This window comes from Lottia gigantea (assembly GCF_000327385.1).
Source record: "Lottia gigantea unplaced genomic scaffold LOTGIsca_3, whole genome shotgun sequence".
NCBI lineage: Eukaryota > Metazoa > Mollusca > Gastropoda > Lottiidae > Lottia > Lottia gigantea.
In genome coordinates, this window is record NW_008708986.1 from 2,167,629 (window position 1) to 2,185,144 (window position 17,516).

At 31.0% G+C, this 17,516-nt stretch overlaps 1 protein-coding gene across 1 annotated transcript; it reads left to right on the forward strand.

Moving 5' to 3' along the window:
* Nucleotides 1-5,780: 5,780 nt before the first annotated feature.
* Nucleotides 5,781-17,177, forward strand: LOTGIDRAFT_104853 (hypothetical protein; the record flags this gene model as incomplete). The annotated part of the gene is given in 13 exon segments (XM_009057145.1): nucleotides 5,781-5,900; nucleotides 7,648-7,753; nucleotides 11,326-11,459; nucleotides 11,892-12,053; nucleotides 13,001-13,167; nucleotides 13,434-13,470; nucleotides 14,425-14,656; nucleotides 14,675-14,814; nucleotides 14,926-15,168; nucleotides 15,393-15,544; nucleotides 15,840-15,946; nucleotides 16,193-16,360; nucleotides 16,795-17,177. Coding segments are annotated over 13 exon segments (2,151 nt in total), but the record flags the coding sequence as incomplete, so codon positions are not given.
* Nucleotides 17,178-17,516: the final 339 nt, after the last annotated feature.

A 17,516-nucleotide genomic window follows, 5' to 3' on the forward strand; every position in this document is an offset into this window, starting at 1 on the left:
TGATATTTTTTTTACTGTTTATAAACCCTTTGTTGTGCTATGTTGTGGGTATGTAAATCAAATCAATATTTTTGTAAAATGGTTTATGAATATGGAACACTTTCTTAAAGTTTTGAACCCACTTCATCTTCATTGTTAAACTATAATTAATTTTATAAAGCCATATTAGATTACTGTCATGATCGAAATCTGAGTATCTCATGACTCTTTTCGTATCTATTTATCCCAATATCCAAACTGATGAATTGACAAGGTGAGAAATGATCACTGATTACAGGTAAGAAATAAACTCAACGTCAAGAAGAAATAAGTAAGAGAGAAAAATGAGCCGTGGATAAATAAATTGAGAAGATTATTAATAAACTTTGGTTTTACTGTAAAAATAAATCATTCATTATAAATTACTATTACACTATAATACCTGGCCTTAGTAAAACAATACAGTTTTTATCTGATATTTACCAAACTTTGTATGCCTTCCCAAATTAATGAAATGTCAGTCATGTTCAAAATTGAGGACTTTTAGTTAATTTAGAGTCGTGTTCTTAGTCAAGTTTTATATTTATGATACCATATTTAACATTATCGTAGTCTGATGTTTGAACACCATAGTGACTACAGTTTTCATTTAAGTTCAATTCAGTGGTATTTTGATTAACTGTTTGCGAGGTATTATGTCCCTTTTAAGTTGAAAATAATTAAATCACCATTCCGTTTACACGGTTTCGCGCAATTTGATTGGATAACAGCGGGTCACGTTCATTCGGTTTATATCTGTGTAAACGGAAGGAAATTATAAGCTCCGCCCCTTAACGGACTACTTTTATCATTGAGTTTGATTCCTTTGAACGTCAACAGAGCCGAAATCAACACATCACTGAATAATAAAGGTATTTTCTAAATTTTCTCAAATTTGCACACTCCAAATACCAACAATATCATGAATTCTGGACTTATATAGAACTCATCTTTCAATAATTGAACTTCCAATTTGGCCAATTTGGCCGCTCCGTCAACTTTCATGTAGTAGACAGTAGACTATAAATAGGTGACCTACTTATATTTGATTGGCTGTTCTCTAGGACGTCTTTATTGTTAGTATCAGTTCATGAACTTTATGTTAAAATGTTATGTATTTATGCACCAATTTAGTGCCTTAAGTTGTTGTTATATTACATAAATTTTTAAACATGTATTCGAGTTGATTTAATTATAAGGAATGACCTGAACATCTTTTCAGTTTATCAATGTATAAACAGAAAAAACCTGTGTACAGGTGTTTGAAAACACTGTAATGCAGTCCTTTGTTGTGCACAATCTCATGCTACGACACAATATCAGGTATTTTGAAGGCGCATATGACAATCGTGGATGTGTAGGGTATCTTGTTGTAGAGTTTTGAACATACTAAAAAAAATAACGGAATCGTGGCTAATCATAGGTATTGTTATGCTCGATGAAGAGTAGTTTTTAAGATTTATTAACATACAGAGAGACAATATTATATGATGTAAACATCGACTAGAGAGTAAACCAGGAGTAGCAACTAAGTTTGATTGCCTCACAGGTATCATGCATGCGCTGTTATGACTTTGTAACTGCAACTCAACGGCTGTTACCCGACACAGGTGTGGTCTAAAAAGAATGATATATTGATTGATCAAGTGGGAATTTGCTATTGCAAATCACTTTAGAATGAGACATATCCAGAGATGTTTTCATACTCAAGTTTTAGCAAAAAACGAAGGGCCAACACTTATGTATCTTTGCATGCAAGGGCCATATCCAAATCTGTTTCTTGGCTTGTCTTTTCCCACATGCACGGATAATCAAAACCCCCCACAAGAGACAAGGCTTCATCCTCGTCTGAGGAATCCATTTTATGTCAACGTTGATGACACAAATTGGCTTGCGACATTGCTTTATGTCATGTATTGTGAGGGGAAGGATGGTATGACAGTCTGCGATACAATTCAAACTGTTTGCTCTATGATGGGAAAATCGTGTAGTGTGAGGCCTGCTTAATACAATAATTCAATTTGATTATGCAGGAGTCGAATGAGTGAATTGCAAATCAAATTATTTAATTTTATTTTGCTTTTTTGTTTGATTTGAATTACTATTAGCCAAGCCATCGTGTGTTTGTAGTGTAGGCTGAATAATCAAAAGATTTCTATACAGAATTCAAGATTCAAGATTTAATAAGCAGATTAAGTTGGATTTAGAGTGATGTTGTTTTCTGATGTCTTTTGTTGCCAGCTGAGAAAACTTGATTTCCGCCACCTGTGGAACTCTTTGATTGACATAGACATCTCCATTAGAAAAAAAAAACAGGATAACTAATACCACATTTGATTGCTTTTTTTTCTGTAAAATATATTGCATAAGTCAAGGTTTTTAAAACTGAAATTTCCAGACAATAATCATTGTTTTGACTCAATGTTTTCAATTACAGCTCTGATGATTAAATGCCTGTTTTGTTGTTGAAGGAATAGTAATTTTAACCATTTATCTGATCAGTTTACTCAATAATTGATGAGAATAATCTTATATCTGAAGATAAATATCACCATTGAATATACATTAATCACTCCAAAATTAAAACAGATTTACAGCAGTAGTGTTATTACGGAAACTAAATTCCAAATTTCTTATCATTGAGTTCATAAATGCCTGGTGCTGTTGCCCGTTGAGATTAATGTGACCGTTACCCCATCCCTCCGCCTAACGATTCATAAAAATGTCACTGATTCACAGGTGACGTCCCTATTGGTGAAATGTTACATCCTCCTGATTAATCTTATGCAGATGTGTTTCTATGATTTAGCAGAATTTTTTTTAACAGGAAGTGTCAACCTTTGTGTCGTAGTCAGTCAGTTTGAAACCAGTCTCCATCACTGTTCGTAATCAAAATAAGTTTAGTTTATTTGCCAGTGACCTTGAGCTGAATTACATAAAATCCAGTGATTATTGTGATGAGATATTGTAAAATAGACTCTTATTATTGGCAAGTTTTAATTTTACTGAAAATTTGGCATTTGCGACATAGATTTATGGATTTATTGACATACACACGCCGAGTCCACTGATGTATATATTCTTATTGGCCAGATTTAAAAATAGAGATTTTATGTTCATTCTAAGAGTTAGTATTCCTTTAAGAAGCCCTACAGCTATAAAGATAAAGAAATCAACCTTGGTATTATCTTGAACACAATATTATTGGCTTCCTTTAGGATGTACAAGACAAATTCTAGGTTACAAGAAAAAATAGAATTGTTTCTCCCATATGCTGCTGTGAATGACATACTAATGGAACTTCCTATGGATTTTGATAACCATTAGATGTTTGTTAACAATGAATAAAAAACTTGTATGGTTTTTTTCAAGATTTAGCTCAACTTAGCCCTTATCTTACATTATATGATACCAAAATTGTTTTATCCCAAATTTTATCATTTTAAGAGAAATTCCTGATCAAGCATGAATGGACATAGCTGACAAATTAATATATTTTTATAAATTGATGATAGAATTAATTATAAATCCAGACATTTATTTCTATTGAGAATTTATTAAATGGTCCCAACAAAACAATGGGTTGTAGTCTTGAGGTGATGCACTGTTGTCACCATACCTTATATTTAGTGAGTGATCCACTGTTGTAGTATTGTCATGCTATAAAGATACAATATTATGGATTATATTCCAGATTGTGGTCCAATAATCTACCTGTAAGAACACCAGACTTCTTAGGATGTAAAAAATGTGTTTTAGATTGCAGGTTTGATTCCTATTTTAATTTCTTCTTGAGATTTAAATATTTTTTATCTTTCTCTCTTTTTAGACTGATATATAAAGTGTTAGTGATGGAATACAGAGACTGTGTAATGGTATAATTATTAGTTATGGTTAATACAATGGTGTGTGATCTGTAAAGTAGAGGATTTTAAGTGGTAGAAGCAGTGAATTCAGAGAAAAAGTTCTGATAAATCGATTTTGTGTAGGAGACCAAATTTCAAAAGTGGAAATATCATATCAAAAGTTTACAAATGTTATATGTGACTTTCCAATTCTGCTTACTTGACAATAAATAACCTAAGAAATACAAATAGTGAAACAAGAATTACTAATTACTTAAGTTATTGATTAATCGTAAGAATTTCAACATTAGAAAATGTCGACAAATAAGAAGGAAAGGATGCTCATGAAATAACATTAAGTTTGGATTAATTAAAACATTGCGTCGTAATGCAAATGGCATTCAAACTGAAAATGGAGAAGTTTGCCAAGATAATGCTGGTTGGAAGAATTATTCAAGTACTAATTTGACTTTATAAAATTGATTCTTTGAAAATAACAAGAATAATTTAGATATATCTCGTGTGAAGCACTACAACATTTGGCTGAAATTGATTGTAAAATTTCAAACAGGAGAAGTTACTTTTATTGAAAACAACATTTGATTGTAATTTACTGAAATCAAACTGAAAGAAAAAACAAATGTTTGGATGTGAAAAAAAAAAATTGAACTTTTAGAAATAAATTTTGTGATTTTATGGAATGACAATATTCAAACTTAACTTTTTGTAATGTTGATTTTATAGTTGAGCACCGCTTAATATTTCAGTGAAATTTTAAGTATTAATTTAGGGCAAGAAGAACGACATTTGTAGCCAAGATGTTTGCTATTATTAAACTATGTTCACTATTTTGGTAATAAGATACCAGCAAGATGTCTGAAGGAATGATTTGAAGTGAAAACCTAAAAACTTGTATTTTAAAATGGAACCTGTCAATTTGTATGATCTGAAGCAATTCTGGTGACATTTAAACTCTTCAATTGAAAGATGGGATGTAATAGCTCATCATCTAAAAAACGTGTGGAACTATCACGCACTGAAAGAAGTGAGTAGCTTCTAACAAATATCTGTTAAAAGCTATGAATGATTGATGTTAATAATTATACATAGGATATTACTGTTTTATGATATTTCACTTTATAAATTGCTCTTGATATTGGTTTCAACTTGATGACCAATAATAAATTGAAGCTAAAGGATTTAAAGAAGGAAGAATTATTGAACAACTTGAATGAAAGTATAAGTTAATTATTGAAAGATGAAAAAATGAATGAATTCAAGTATAAATGAATGAAAGTAAATGAATGACAGTGTAAATGAATGACAGTGTAAATGAATGAAAATGTAAATGAATGACAGTGTAAATGAATGACAGTGTAAATGCATGAAAGTAAATGAATGACAGTGTAAATGAATGACAGTGTAAATGCATGAAAGTAAATGAATGACAGTGTAAATGAATGACAGTGTAAATGAATGAAAGTGTAAATGAATGAAAGTGTTAATGAATGAAAATGTAAATGAATGACAGTGTAAATGAATGACAGTGTAAATGCATGAAAGTAAATGAATGACAGTGTAAATGAATGACAGTGTAAATGAATGACAGTGTAAATGAATGACAGTGTAAATGAATGAAAATGTAAATGAATGACAGTGTAAATGAATGAAAGTGTAAATGAATGAAAGTGTTAATGAATGACAGTGTAAATGAATGACAGTGTAAATGAATGAAAGTGTAAATGAATGGTTGAAAAATATGCATGTGAAGTAAATGATAAATGAATATGAATGAATAAATGAATATGATTGAATGGTATATGAATATCTGGATGGTGTATGAAAAATAATTAAAAGATAAATGAATGTGAAACAAGGGAAATTTGCTGAATATCTCCTCATATTTCAGAAATTATTGCTGCTATTCTGATCCAGAAATGGTATAGAATGTATGTTGCCAGATTAGAGGCTAGACGGAGGTATACATGGACTATTTTTCAGTCTATAGAATATTCTGGTGAACAAGATCAATTGAAGGTAATTAGGCTTTAAACCGTCGCTTGTATCAACCATGTATTTTGCTTTTTGATATTTGATATCTGATTTTTGGTCAGTCAAAATGAATTGCTAATAGCTGTCAAAATAAAATGTCACCTTCTTCAGGATGCTGTGCTGCTAGGAGAAATTTCTGGCTTTTTTGTTACTTCCAAATCTGATTTTTGGTCAGTCAAAATGACTTGCTGACTAATTTTATTAACCAGGTTTTGGCAAGATTTGGAGACAATGGTTAAGGTGTAGGTATTTGACTACCAGTAACTCCTATAGTTGTGAAATATTGTATTAGTGTCAATAACACAATTCTTTCTCATCTGTCATCAGTCTGCTGCCTGTCAGAAATTTCCTCTCCAGAATGGAAGCAGGAGATTTGTTTGAGTATTGTTGAAGTGCCATTTCCATGATCTGATTTCCTTATCTGTCTTAAACAGCTTTGACTGATTGGTCTACCTACATTTCTTATATTAAAAGTAGACAACCATATGCAAAGTTTCTGATGAATTACAAATTGAAAGTTTATCTTGTGGCCATTCTATGCTTTCGTAACATTACAGCAATGTTACACCCTAAAATTGCTAATGTATGAAAATCACACATACCTGTGAATTTATGTGAAGAAAACAGCTTTTAAAAAAAGTGAAGTGAAATTGACATCAAATAGCTTCAAATTTAACTTATTCAACTTTCAAGACCAAGACCATAGTACAATTTATGACTGGATAGATGATGAAACTCACTGAAAATTTAATGGGAAATGACAGTAGGTGACAAGGTCCAGTGAGATCAATTCAGATTAGTAATAAAGAGAAGGTAATAGTTAGAACAGTAGTAGACTATAAGTAGTAAACTATATTCAGAACAATATAGAAATATAGTTGTCCAATTAATTGTTTTATTAACTCATTACGTCAAAGATTCAAATACAAAATATGAAAGTTGTTAACTCAGTCTAGTTGAATAAATGGAAAATTGAACACAAACATATAATTGTGTTCATTAAAATTCTGTCTACCCCAAAATACACTAGGATCCAAAAGTGATTTCAACATGGTGTTATAATTAATGATAAATTATATTTTAAATCTGACAGTGTATATGGGGCTTTAACGATTATTTTGAATATTTCTTCCTCAGTCAATAAAGAAAATAAAAAAAACTAATTGCAAGATTTTTGATTATTTACATCCAATTATTTTGGTTCAGTTTGTCTGGTTGTCTCTAACAACTTCTAACCTGACACCATCCTCATCATTTGACCTTCACGTTTTAAAGGTCACTGAATAATTACCATTGTTACTAAAGAAGACATCATCAATTTAATTTGATAAATAGGAGACTTCGTCAAGGGAAAAGAAAAGCTCCTTTAAAAAAATCCTCTTCTTAATGGACCTGAATTATGTACATTTGAGACCCACATCATCAGTATTCAGATAGTGTAAATTAGATGTCAGAAGGTTCTAATCTGATTGCAGACAAATTTCTGGAACCATGACTCTAAATCTGACTTTCAAAGATCACAGAAGCAGAAAAATATATTCTGTGTTAGTGATTTAGTCCAATCCATAAGCTTGTACCCTGATCACTTTTACCTTAGTAATTTTCTACTAAAGAACCGTAATATGACATACACATGATCTCTGTGGAGAATAATATTACAAAATATTTATGCTTGTCCATCCATGTTATTTATATTTTCTCAGCTGTCTTAATAAATCAAATCTGTTTTCAGCTTCACAACTTTTTTAACAGCATGATTAACCAATTGAAGCTTGATACTGATGGGCAACCCAAGATTGCTCGTGCTTTTGCTTCTTCACAAAGACCAGCAGTTGTAGGTAAGTATCAAATGTCAACACGTTTTTTCATTGTAATAAAAAAGTTTGTAATGAAAGTTTGAACAGTGACATGTTGAAATACTGATAATGCTAACTGGCTCGGAAAAGCAGGCCGGCTCAGTGACTTCAAACTTCTCTCTTGACAAACTTCCCCACACTCACCTTAAGTATCTCAATTTCACTTAATCTTATTTCATATTTGTCAATAATTTGTCAGTAATTTGCCTTAATTTTGCTATATGTTTCTCAACAGTTTAGATATTTTCCAATGAACTTCTGTTTCACCAATGCTTCCCAAAGCATTTTCTTTATCTTATAAAATCTATGGAAAATGTTAAATCTGCACTTAGCTTTACACAGATTTGAAATTTGAGTTTGATTAAAATTGATAATGATTCAGGATGGGTTGTAACTAAGTTAATTGTAATTTATTCACCAATAATGAGCCCATAGATTGAATTAGCTGGACGACATCTGTCAGTATGACCTTATTAGGGTGTTGATATATTACTTTACTGTATTAACCAAGAGGCACTGAAGGTCAACATAGCCTCAACCTTTCGTTAGATGACTGTTAATTTAACTAATCAAGATTCATAGCATCTTGTCCTGGACTTCACTTTAATTGATCTTTCCAACTCGTGACAAAAAATTCCACCTGACAACTCACAAGTCAAGATATTTTTCAGTGATTTCTTATTGATAATTTAGTGTGATTGAATTGAGAATAAATTACGGCACTTGCTTTACATGCAACCTTCACCTTCACCTACAGAATTTCATCAGTGCCATTATTTATTTATTACAATGACTAATGCCTAACTCCTCAAGAAGAGTTCCACAGTTAAGTGCTCCGAGAACAGTTTCCTAAACATATACAGTAATAGTTACACTACAGACCACTTGATTTACTTGATAATGTATCACAGCTTGGTCAGGAGAATGAAATACACTTCAAAGTGTAAAAGAAGGTTTGTCTTTTGAAAAGGTCTGAACATATTTATTTGTTCTATATATTTCATTGAGGCCAGCTCGTTCCATATTATGGATCAGGCAATAAATATTCAAATGATGTTAAGTCATTTAACAATCCACAAGCTTCTTTAACACAGTATGAGGCAAAATCTAATAGATACATGAATAAAGGCAGCCCTTCTTGTATAAGAGTTCTTTTGATTGATTCAAATTCACTGTCTCAAACAGAACTATTGTAGTAAGTCCCATCTATTTACTAATAGCATGGTTTACACAATGAGAATAGTTACCTTGCTCAATAATACTATACTCTGTCTTACAATTACAGTTGTCATCAGACCTATTGGTGTAAATGATATTTGACACATGATTTCTTATTTAAGAAGAGAAATTTGTGTCACAGGATGTAAGGTATCCATGGGGAATACCAAAGTGACAGTTTGATTCATGATATAACTTGTAGCCAGACAAATTTCTCTCTTACCAATTTGGGAAAATATATAGTGAATTTGTTAACATGGATAGAGCTTAATCTATTAATATTTGACATGTTTATTCTTTTGGAATGTATAATATATCATATTGGAGGCTGGTCCACTATACTATTCTACTTATAGTTCATGGATAAAGAGCAGGGACAAGTAATCGGGGCTGAAATAGTCTGTAGGATATGTTACACTGACATGTAGCACCAGGCAGGGCTAGACTCTTCTAGACACTTGATGCTCATGATTGATATACTTCCTTATGTGAAATATTCATTAGCTGTTAACCTACCATTTTTTCACCAATATCATAAGCCCAAACTACCCTGAAGTATGATCATGTTCACCATGGACAAGCCTGGTATTTTTATGAAGAGATTGATTAAAAAATCTTTGACTCTTGATTAACTCTTAAAGCAACGTTATAACTGTGTAAGGCAAAATCCTCAAATAATAAAAAAATAAAATGATGTTGGTTGCTTCATTAGTTAAATAGGACAGAAAACAATACTTTAGATCTATATTCCATTTCATAGCTAATTAGAAGAAGTAAATCTCTAAAATCTATAGTAACTATTTCTGTTATAATATTGAACTACTAAATAATTTATCATAGGATATTCAATCAAACTTTTATGAGAGATTAAGATCATGTATCAAAATATAATTTATTAGTTTTGTCAGATGCGCTCTGAATGGTAACTTTGATGTGCATACTAATTAAGCACTCATATATAGATTCCCCATGAAACATTTCAGATTGAAAATCTGGAAACTATTATCATAAATTAATTTAAAATGAAAACCTGAAATTTCTGGAATGCTACTGTAATAGTTTGTAAGAAGGAACACCTTAAATAGTTCTAAATTCTCAATGCAGAGTACTTAATTCTGATATATTTCACTAGTCAGGATAAAACATTTCAACAGACTCGTTTAAATTAAAAAATTTTTCAAGTAAGAACAGAATTGATTATAGATTGTTATTTTCTGGCCCAAGAGACTTATTAGGTAGATCTACTAGTATCTATTGTCTGCTATCAGACTGATATAATCTTTTACATTCTATTCTCTACTCTATCTTTATAGTGGAATTGTAATGTCTGTTAATACTACAACTGGGGTTATATTTTTATAAAATCCAAACGATCTATTTGATTCCTTGGCTTATCTAAAATATTGGATCATCTTACTTGACTTAAGGGATTAATAGGAAATAAATGGAGATGTTTATATTCAGAATTAGAATCCTTTATATTACAATGTTGATCAAATTTAAAATCACTTTAAAATATGATGATAAACTCAATAATAAGAAAATCTGAATTTAATTCCCAAGATTCTACTTATTATTATTCCCTGTTTATCAAGATTCTATTTCAGATGATTTATTTTTATTATATGATAATATATGAAATGGTTTGGAATTTATGGCCAAAATAAGAGTGTAAATTACAATAAAAAAGTTAAAATATATCTCAGGATTTATGGCAGTCTCGTGTTATTTATGTAGAATGGCTTGGACATGGAAATTTAGCTAGACAATTTCAGTGTGAAAATTGGGATGAACTTTGATATAATTTTACCAGTGTTGCTATTTTATAAATCATATTAAATCATTATTCAAGTTATGAATAATACAAGAAAAGATAATTGGTAATATAAATAGTTTAAAGTAGTTTCTGTTACCATTTACTTTACTAATCATAGAATAGACTGCATGTCTTTGTTTTTAGAAATGTTTCCAAATATCTCTAACTACACCATAGTAAACAAAATAAAACAAATATTGTGAGCATTTGTAAACTTCGGAACACAAATTGCAAAATATTTAAACCATTATCTATTTAAATTGATTGTTTGAAAAACAAAAATATCAGTCTTGAGAGTGGGGTGTGGTGTTATCAATAGTTATATGTTGCTGGTGAAGTCTCTTTATGTATTTAGTTATCATCAATATCATTATTACCACACAGACCTGTATTGATTTCAGTACTTCTTGAAGTTCAGAATTTGAACTAATCAGCAAACTGTTCATGTATGTGTCTGAATTATGTTGTTTATGTGGATAAATAGTTTGCTGAAGCATAATATATACTTCTACTATTACAGCTAGTGAAACCAGTGATATATCAGGCTGTATAGAGGGTATAGAAGTAGAAAGTTCCTATACTGGACCTCATCTAACATTCCCTATAACACATGCTCAAGTTAAAACTCTCATACAGGCCTTCAAAGCAAAAAGGGTGAGTATACCATAATATCCAAAAAGAAGATTTCTCTATCCCTCTACAAAAGATGTATTGAGAATTATTTTGACAGTGAAAATATTTGTTATTGTATTCATATAGATTATGTCAAAATATAGTAGGCATGGTCACTGTTAAATGGATGTCTTTTGGTGCAAATTGATATGCAGTGATATAGCCACTTTAATAGAATTACCTCCCTTGGCACAGCAAATTATCTCCCTTTACTGCATTACAAGAAATTGCATGGTATTTGTGTATTTAGATTTCTTGCAGATAAATATACAGGGTTGACAAGATATCTCTGCTGTTGAACCATGTTTAACATATGAAATCCATAGCCAGGACAATTTGTCTTGAATGAGGAGGTTTGATTTTAACTAGTCCAGAGACAAAAGCAATAATTCTTGCTTTCTGTGTCTAATTCAGCGCCTACATGTAAGATATTTATTGGAATTGCTGAATGAAACTCAGAAATTATTCAAACAGATGAAAAATATCAACTATGCCTCCACATCTATCTCTAAACAAATCACAGTGTGTGGTGATTTACATGGTAAATTAGAAGATTTATATATGATCTTCCATAAGGTAGGAAACATTTGAACCAGGGGTCAAATTTCACATAAACACAATTATGTTCTGTCACCTTCTTGGTCTATCAATAAAATTGATTATATAATAGAGTTTAAATCACCCACAAAAGTAATACATTTCTTATATTGTCCAGAAAACATCATTCTCAATATTGGCTATTATAATACTTAACTGAAATATACATTACTCAGCATTCCTGCCTTTCATTTTTTATGTCAAATCAATTCTTACCATCTCAACGCTTTGTACATTCTGTTCAAAAAAAGACAGACAAATCACGAATCATTTTAATTCAACCAATCATTCCATTGAAGATCTTCTTGTTATGTCCATAAAAATATTTCTGTATCTACAAAGACTAAACTAAAAACCAAGCGATTGCAAAGGGAGAGTTTCTGGATAGACCAATTACAAACAGTTGTACCTAACGGCCTAAATATACAGCATGACAATCAAATTATACCTTTTGTTGCCACCTACAATTCTACAGCTTAAATGCCTCTGTGATTGTCAATTGCTTTTATAAAGAACTTCAGGACGAATTCCCAAACATCTATACTAAAGGTTTGGTGACTGCCTACAAAAGGAATAAAAATCTGAGTAATGTTCTTGTCTATGGTAGATTAGATCCCCTTTCATTAACACCCTAAAACCATCGCTTTGCATTTTATAATTATGTGTTTATCTTGTAAATCTCTCCAGATGTAGGTAACTTCTTATCCAATTGATGTATTCCAATTCTAATACCCAGTCTTTACTTGTAACCTAGGCCAGTACTTCTATAAGAGAGTATCTCTTAAAAACCCTTAAACCCAGTTTATGATAAACCTCCTGGCTGGAGGAAGACCAATGAGGTCAATTGGATTAATTATGAGAGATGACTCAAGCAACAAATAATGCTGTAAGCTGGCAACATTATATCTTCCTTTGTTTGATTTCAGAATGGCCTTCCATCTGTAGATAACCCGTTTGTATTTAATGGTGATTTTGTGGATCGTGGGGCTTCGTCTATAGAAGTTTCCATTATATTATTTGCCTGTTTCCTTGCCTCACCTAATGAAGTATTTTTAAATCGTGGTAACCATGAAGATCATGTCATGAATATGAGGTAGGTAAATTTTCTTTTCAAATGATTTTGTCACTTTCTCTAGTATAAAATTAAATAACTAAACACAATTTTATGGTATACTACTCCTTAGTTTTATTACACATGACGTTAAATGTAGCTAAAGGATTAAAATTGTAAAAAGGTCTTATATATACTGTATATAAATATCTGCAAGAAGAACACATTTTATCTATATCCATCTGTCAGAGAAGAAAATAAAATATGAGTAATTAGTGGGTGAAAATGATATATTTGATATTTTGTAGATATGGTTTTATGAAGGAAATCATTAGGAAATATAAGGTAATACAAATTGTTATACAAGAGTAAACAATCACTACCAAAGAAACTGAGCAATTGAATTTATTTAATAGAATTATTTGCTAAAAATTTTATGGTTAATAAAGAAACACAATGTCATGGTATACAATTCACAATTCATTATCTGTTTTAACAATTTACATTATCATCAAATTTTAATTTACCTCTACAATTGAAGATAACAATATACATTGCTTTAAAGTGTACAATGTAATCCAGGAATAGAATGTTATAAATGATACTTATTTCTATTGGATGTCCTATCAAGTAGATTTCCAAAGCTGGTTGCTTTTAATACTGAACTGGATTTTGAAATCTAAAGGATAATTCAGTATTGTAGTATCACTTAAAATAGGGAAAATCTGTAAGCTTGAAATTCAGTTGATAATCCAATTTAATGGCTACAGTGAATGTCTTAATTTGTAATGTATTTAAAGCTCTTTTTACAACTTTGTAACCTAAATGCTTTTAAAAGTCAATTTTCACTAACAGCTAGACGTTAAAATGTTTAAAGGTTAAAACTTGATATTCTATTATCTTATTCAAATCACTTACATCTATCATTATTTCATTTGACACTTTTGTTGAAGAAGACTTGCATTTGTAAGGTTAATAATTGAAAGAGTACTCAGACTTTAATAGATATTTCACACATTTTGCTCAGACAAAAAAAAAAAAAGGTTAAATGTCTGATGAATCTGATTGTGATATAAAGTTTCTGTCAAAGTTGTAACAAAAAAGAGAAAATATGATGTTAGCAATTATCAATTCTTTGCAGTGTGACAAGGTCTAGAGTACACAACAATCAAATATCTAAGAATCAATTTAATGGGATCAATTTATGAGCCAGGGGCACATCAATAAGAATTTTTTCACTATTTGAGACATTCTCAAGTTTTCTCTGCTATCCACTGCACATTTCCCATTTTATTTCAGGACTATTCTACACAAGTAACAAAGTCCTTTACCGAGGTGTTCAGCTGGTTACCGTTAGCAACTGTGATTGATGATAAAGTTCTTGTGGTGCATGGTGGGATATCTCAACATGTCAGTCTAAAGTCTCTGGCGCGACTAGACAGACATCGAGTAAGTAGAAACGAAAGCATGATTTGTGCTACATTGAAACAGCAATACCACTTATTTCTTTTAACTCTGCAAACTGTCGTCTGTTATATCTGATATGTAGCCCATAATGATTGTTATGGTTGGTCACCAGTTCTGTCCTTTTTGCAGTTTATATCAGTATTACGACCACCATCATTATCAGAAGTCAGTAGTTTAGAAAATGTGTCATTAGAATTGCAACGCTTAGAAGAATGGAAACAGGTAGGTATTTTTCTATTCTATTTCTAAAATGGTGCCTCAGTTTAGAAACTATATTTAGAATATTTGAGGATGCTCATATTTTCATCTGTGAGCTATTTATAATGTTTTAAGAACATATTTAACGATGAAACCAACTTTTTAACGTTGAAACCAACTTTTTATGTACAGGTATTAGATTTGTTATGGAGTGATCCTAAAAGTTTAATGGGATGTAATCCTAATACATTTCGTGGTGGTGGATGTTATTTTGGACCTGATATTACAGAGAATTTTCTTGAAGAACATAATTTTAAACTGTTGATACGCTCACATGAATGTAAACCAGAAGGCTTTGAATATAACCATGACGGCAAGGTATGAATATTTATTCCAACTAATGTATCAATGTCTACCCTTGAACAGATAGAATTGTGGAATATTGCAATTGGACTTAAAACCATCCATTATAGAGCTCCAGTCCAACAGAACTGGCCTGTCCATGAAAACAGTTTTGAGAGGGTTTAAAGTCATTGATATTAGTTTTGGTGAAACAAGCGTTTGCTGCCATAATGATATAAATATATCATACTTTTTATTAGGTATTAACCATATTTTCTGCTTCTAACTATTATGATATTGGAAGTAATAAAGGTGCCTATGCTAAGCTAATGGGACCAGACCTGACAGTTCACATGGTTCAGTTTCTAGCTTATCAAACTGGCAGCGTTCGCAAATTAACATTTACACAAAGGTAAGAAAAGGTAGTGTTTTAGTATTACTATTTTCTTCAGATTCCCAACTACTATAGCAGCTCTGTTATTCTAGGTCAAATTTCTATCTGTGGTAGCCATTGGCGACTGGATTGTTTCCGACATGTGAATATTAAAGTCTATTGATGAATAGAAGGAATATCAGCTAACACTTTATGTTTAGCAGATTCTTGAATGTTTTGATCTTGACAGTTCAATTATTGAAATAATTAAATTTTTGATTTATATTCCGAATTTCCAAATAATTTTCTCCTATCAAACTTATTTTAATTTCAGAATCAGTTGTTTGGAAGCGTCTGCTATGCAAGATTTGAGGGAGAAGATTCTAACCCTGAAATCTGATTTGATGGAAGAATTTAAAAAACATGATACAGAGGAAACTGGTAGGTAAAACCCTGAATATATTTAAGTTTTGACTTGGGATCTTTGATAGGCTCTATAAATATAACATCATTTGATACATTCAAGAAAGACACTCAACCTTTTGAGGCATTACATCTTTTGGCACATTTGTGGTAGAAACTCAAACTTTTGGCACATCTTAGACAGACACTTGAACCTTGACACATTTAAGACACTATATTTTGGTAAATTTTTTAACAGTCATTGCATATTTGGATATATTTTAGGAACAATAACAATAGCCGATTGGTGTTCTGCCATGGAGTCAGTAATGGATGTAGATGTACCATGGAGAATGTTACGTTCTAAACTTGTTAAATTAAACTCTGATAAGCGGGTCAATTATGAATCAACCTTTGAAGAACTTCAAATTTACCATCGATATAGTGAGGCAAGTTAATGAGGGCATTTTGACCTTTGAATTATATAACCCTTAAAACTCATAAATATATTTCACATGAGTCAAGAAATTATTGCATTTTGGTCCATCCATTTGATGGTTAAAAAATGTTTAGTGTATTCACGTAATTGAAATTACTGCATAAATGTGTATATTATCACCTCTTCTCTCTTCTTGACTAATTCATGGTCATTGTACAAATCATAAAAGCTTGGTGATTTTAAGCAATAGGCTGAATTGTTATTCTATTCTATCAAAATTGTAGGTTTTGTTATACCAAACTTTTTTGATCCACTTTTATTCATTTTTACAATCTTCCATGTTACAAGAAAAGTGACGTTTGCAGTCAAGGTAAGTACAAAGTTCAATATAGCTGCTCAGAATAATGGTCTAATATTTTTGTATTCTATTTCTAGAATGGTGCCTCAGTAATGGAGATGTTATATAGATATAAAGACAGTTTAGAAACTATATTTAGAATATTTGATAAGGATAATTCTGGATTTATTTCAATGAGTGAATTTACTGATGCCTGTACTCTTCTTACAAGACATACAAGCGTCAACTTATCACCTAACCAAGTTAATGACATTGCTAAAAGTTTAGATTTAAACAAAGATGGCCAAATTGACTTCAATGAATTCCTAGAAGCATTCAGGATAGTGGATCAGAAGAATTTAAATACAGTTTCCCCGAGGAATACTGAATCAGAAGATATCTATGATTGTGCCAGTGTGAATAGTTTTGATGAACCAATGGGAGTGAAGCGTAAAATCACATCTAATTCTGAACTAAGTAACTTAGAAACATAATTCTTGGATAATCAAATAGAAATGTGATAAGTGAAATATAAATACTATAAAAATACCAGTTTACAGTATTATGGGAAAGACTACACAGCTTGTTTCTCAAATTTTTGATACCTCACTTTTCAAACTTGCACCTTTATTTTCAATACTTATTGAAAGTTGGATCTAAAGAATGAATTATTTTTAAGACAAGATTGCGTGAAACATTACCTTCTGTAGGATTATTAATTTGGCTAATGCAGCACATAATGTAAGTGATGTTTGACCAATCTAGGCGATGTTCTCAGATGAGAAAGATAGAGATATAGTCCACCAAAGCTGACCAAATTAAAATACTCAAAG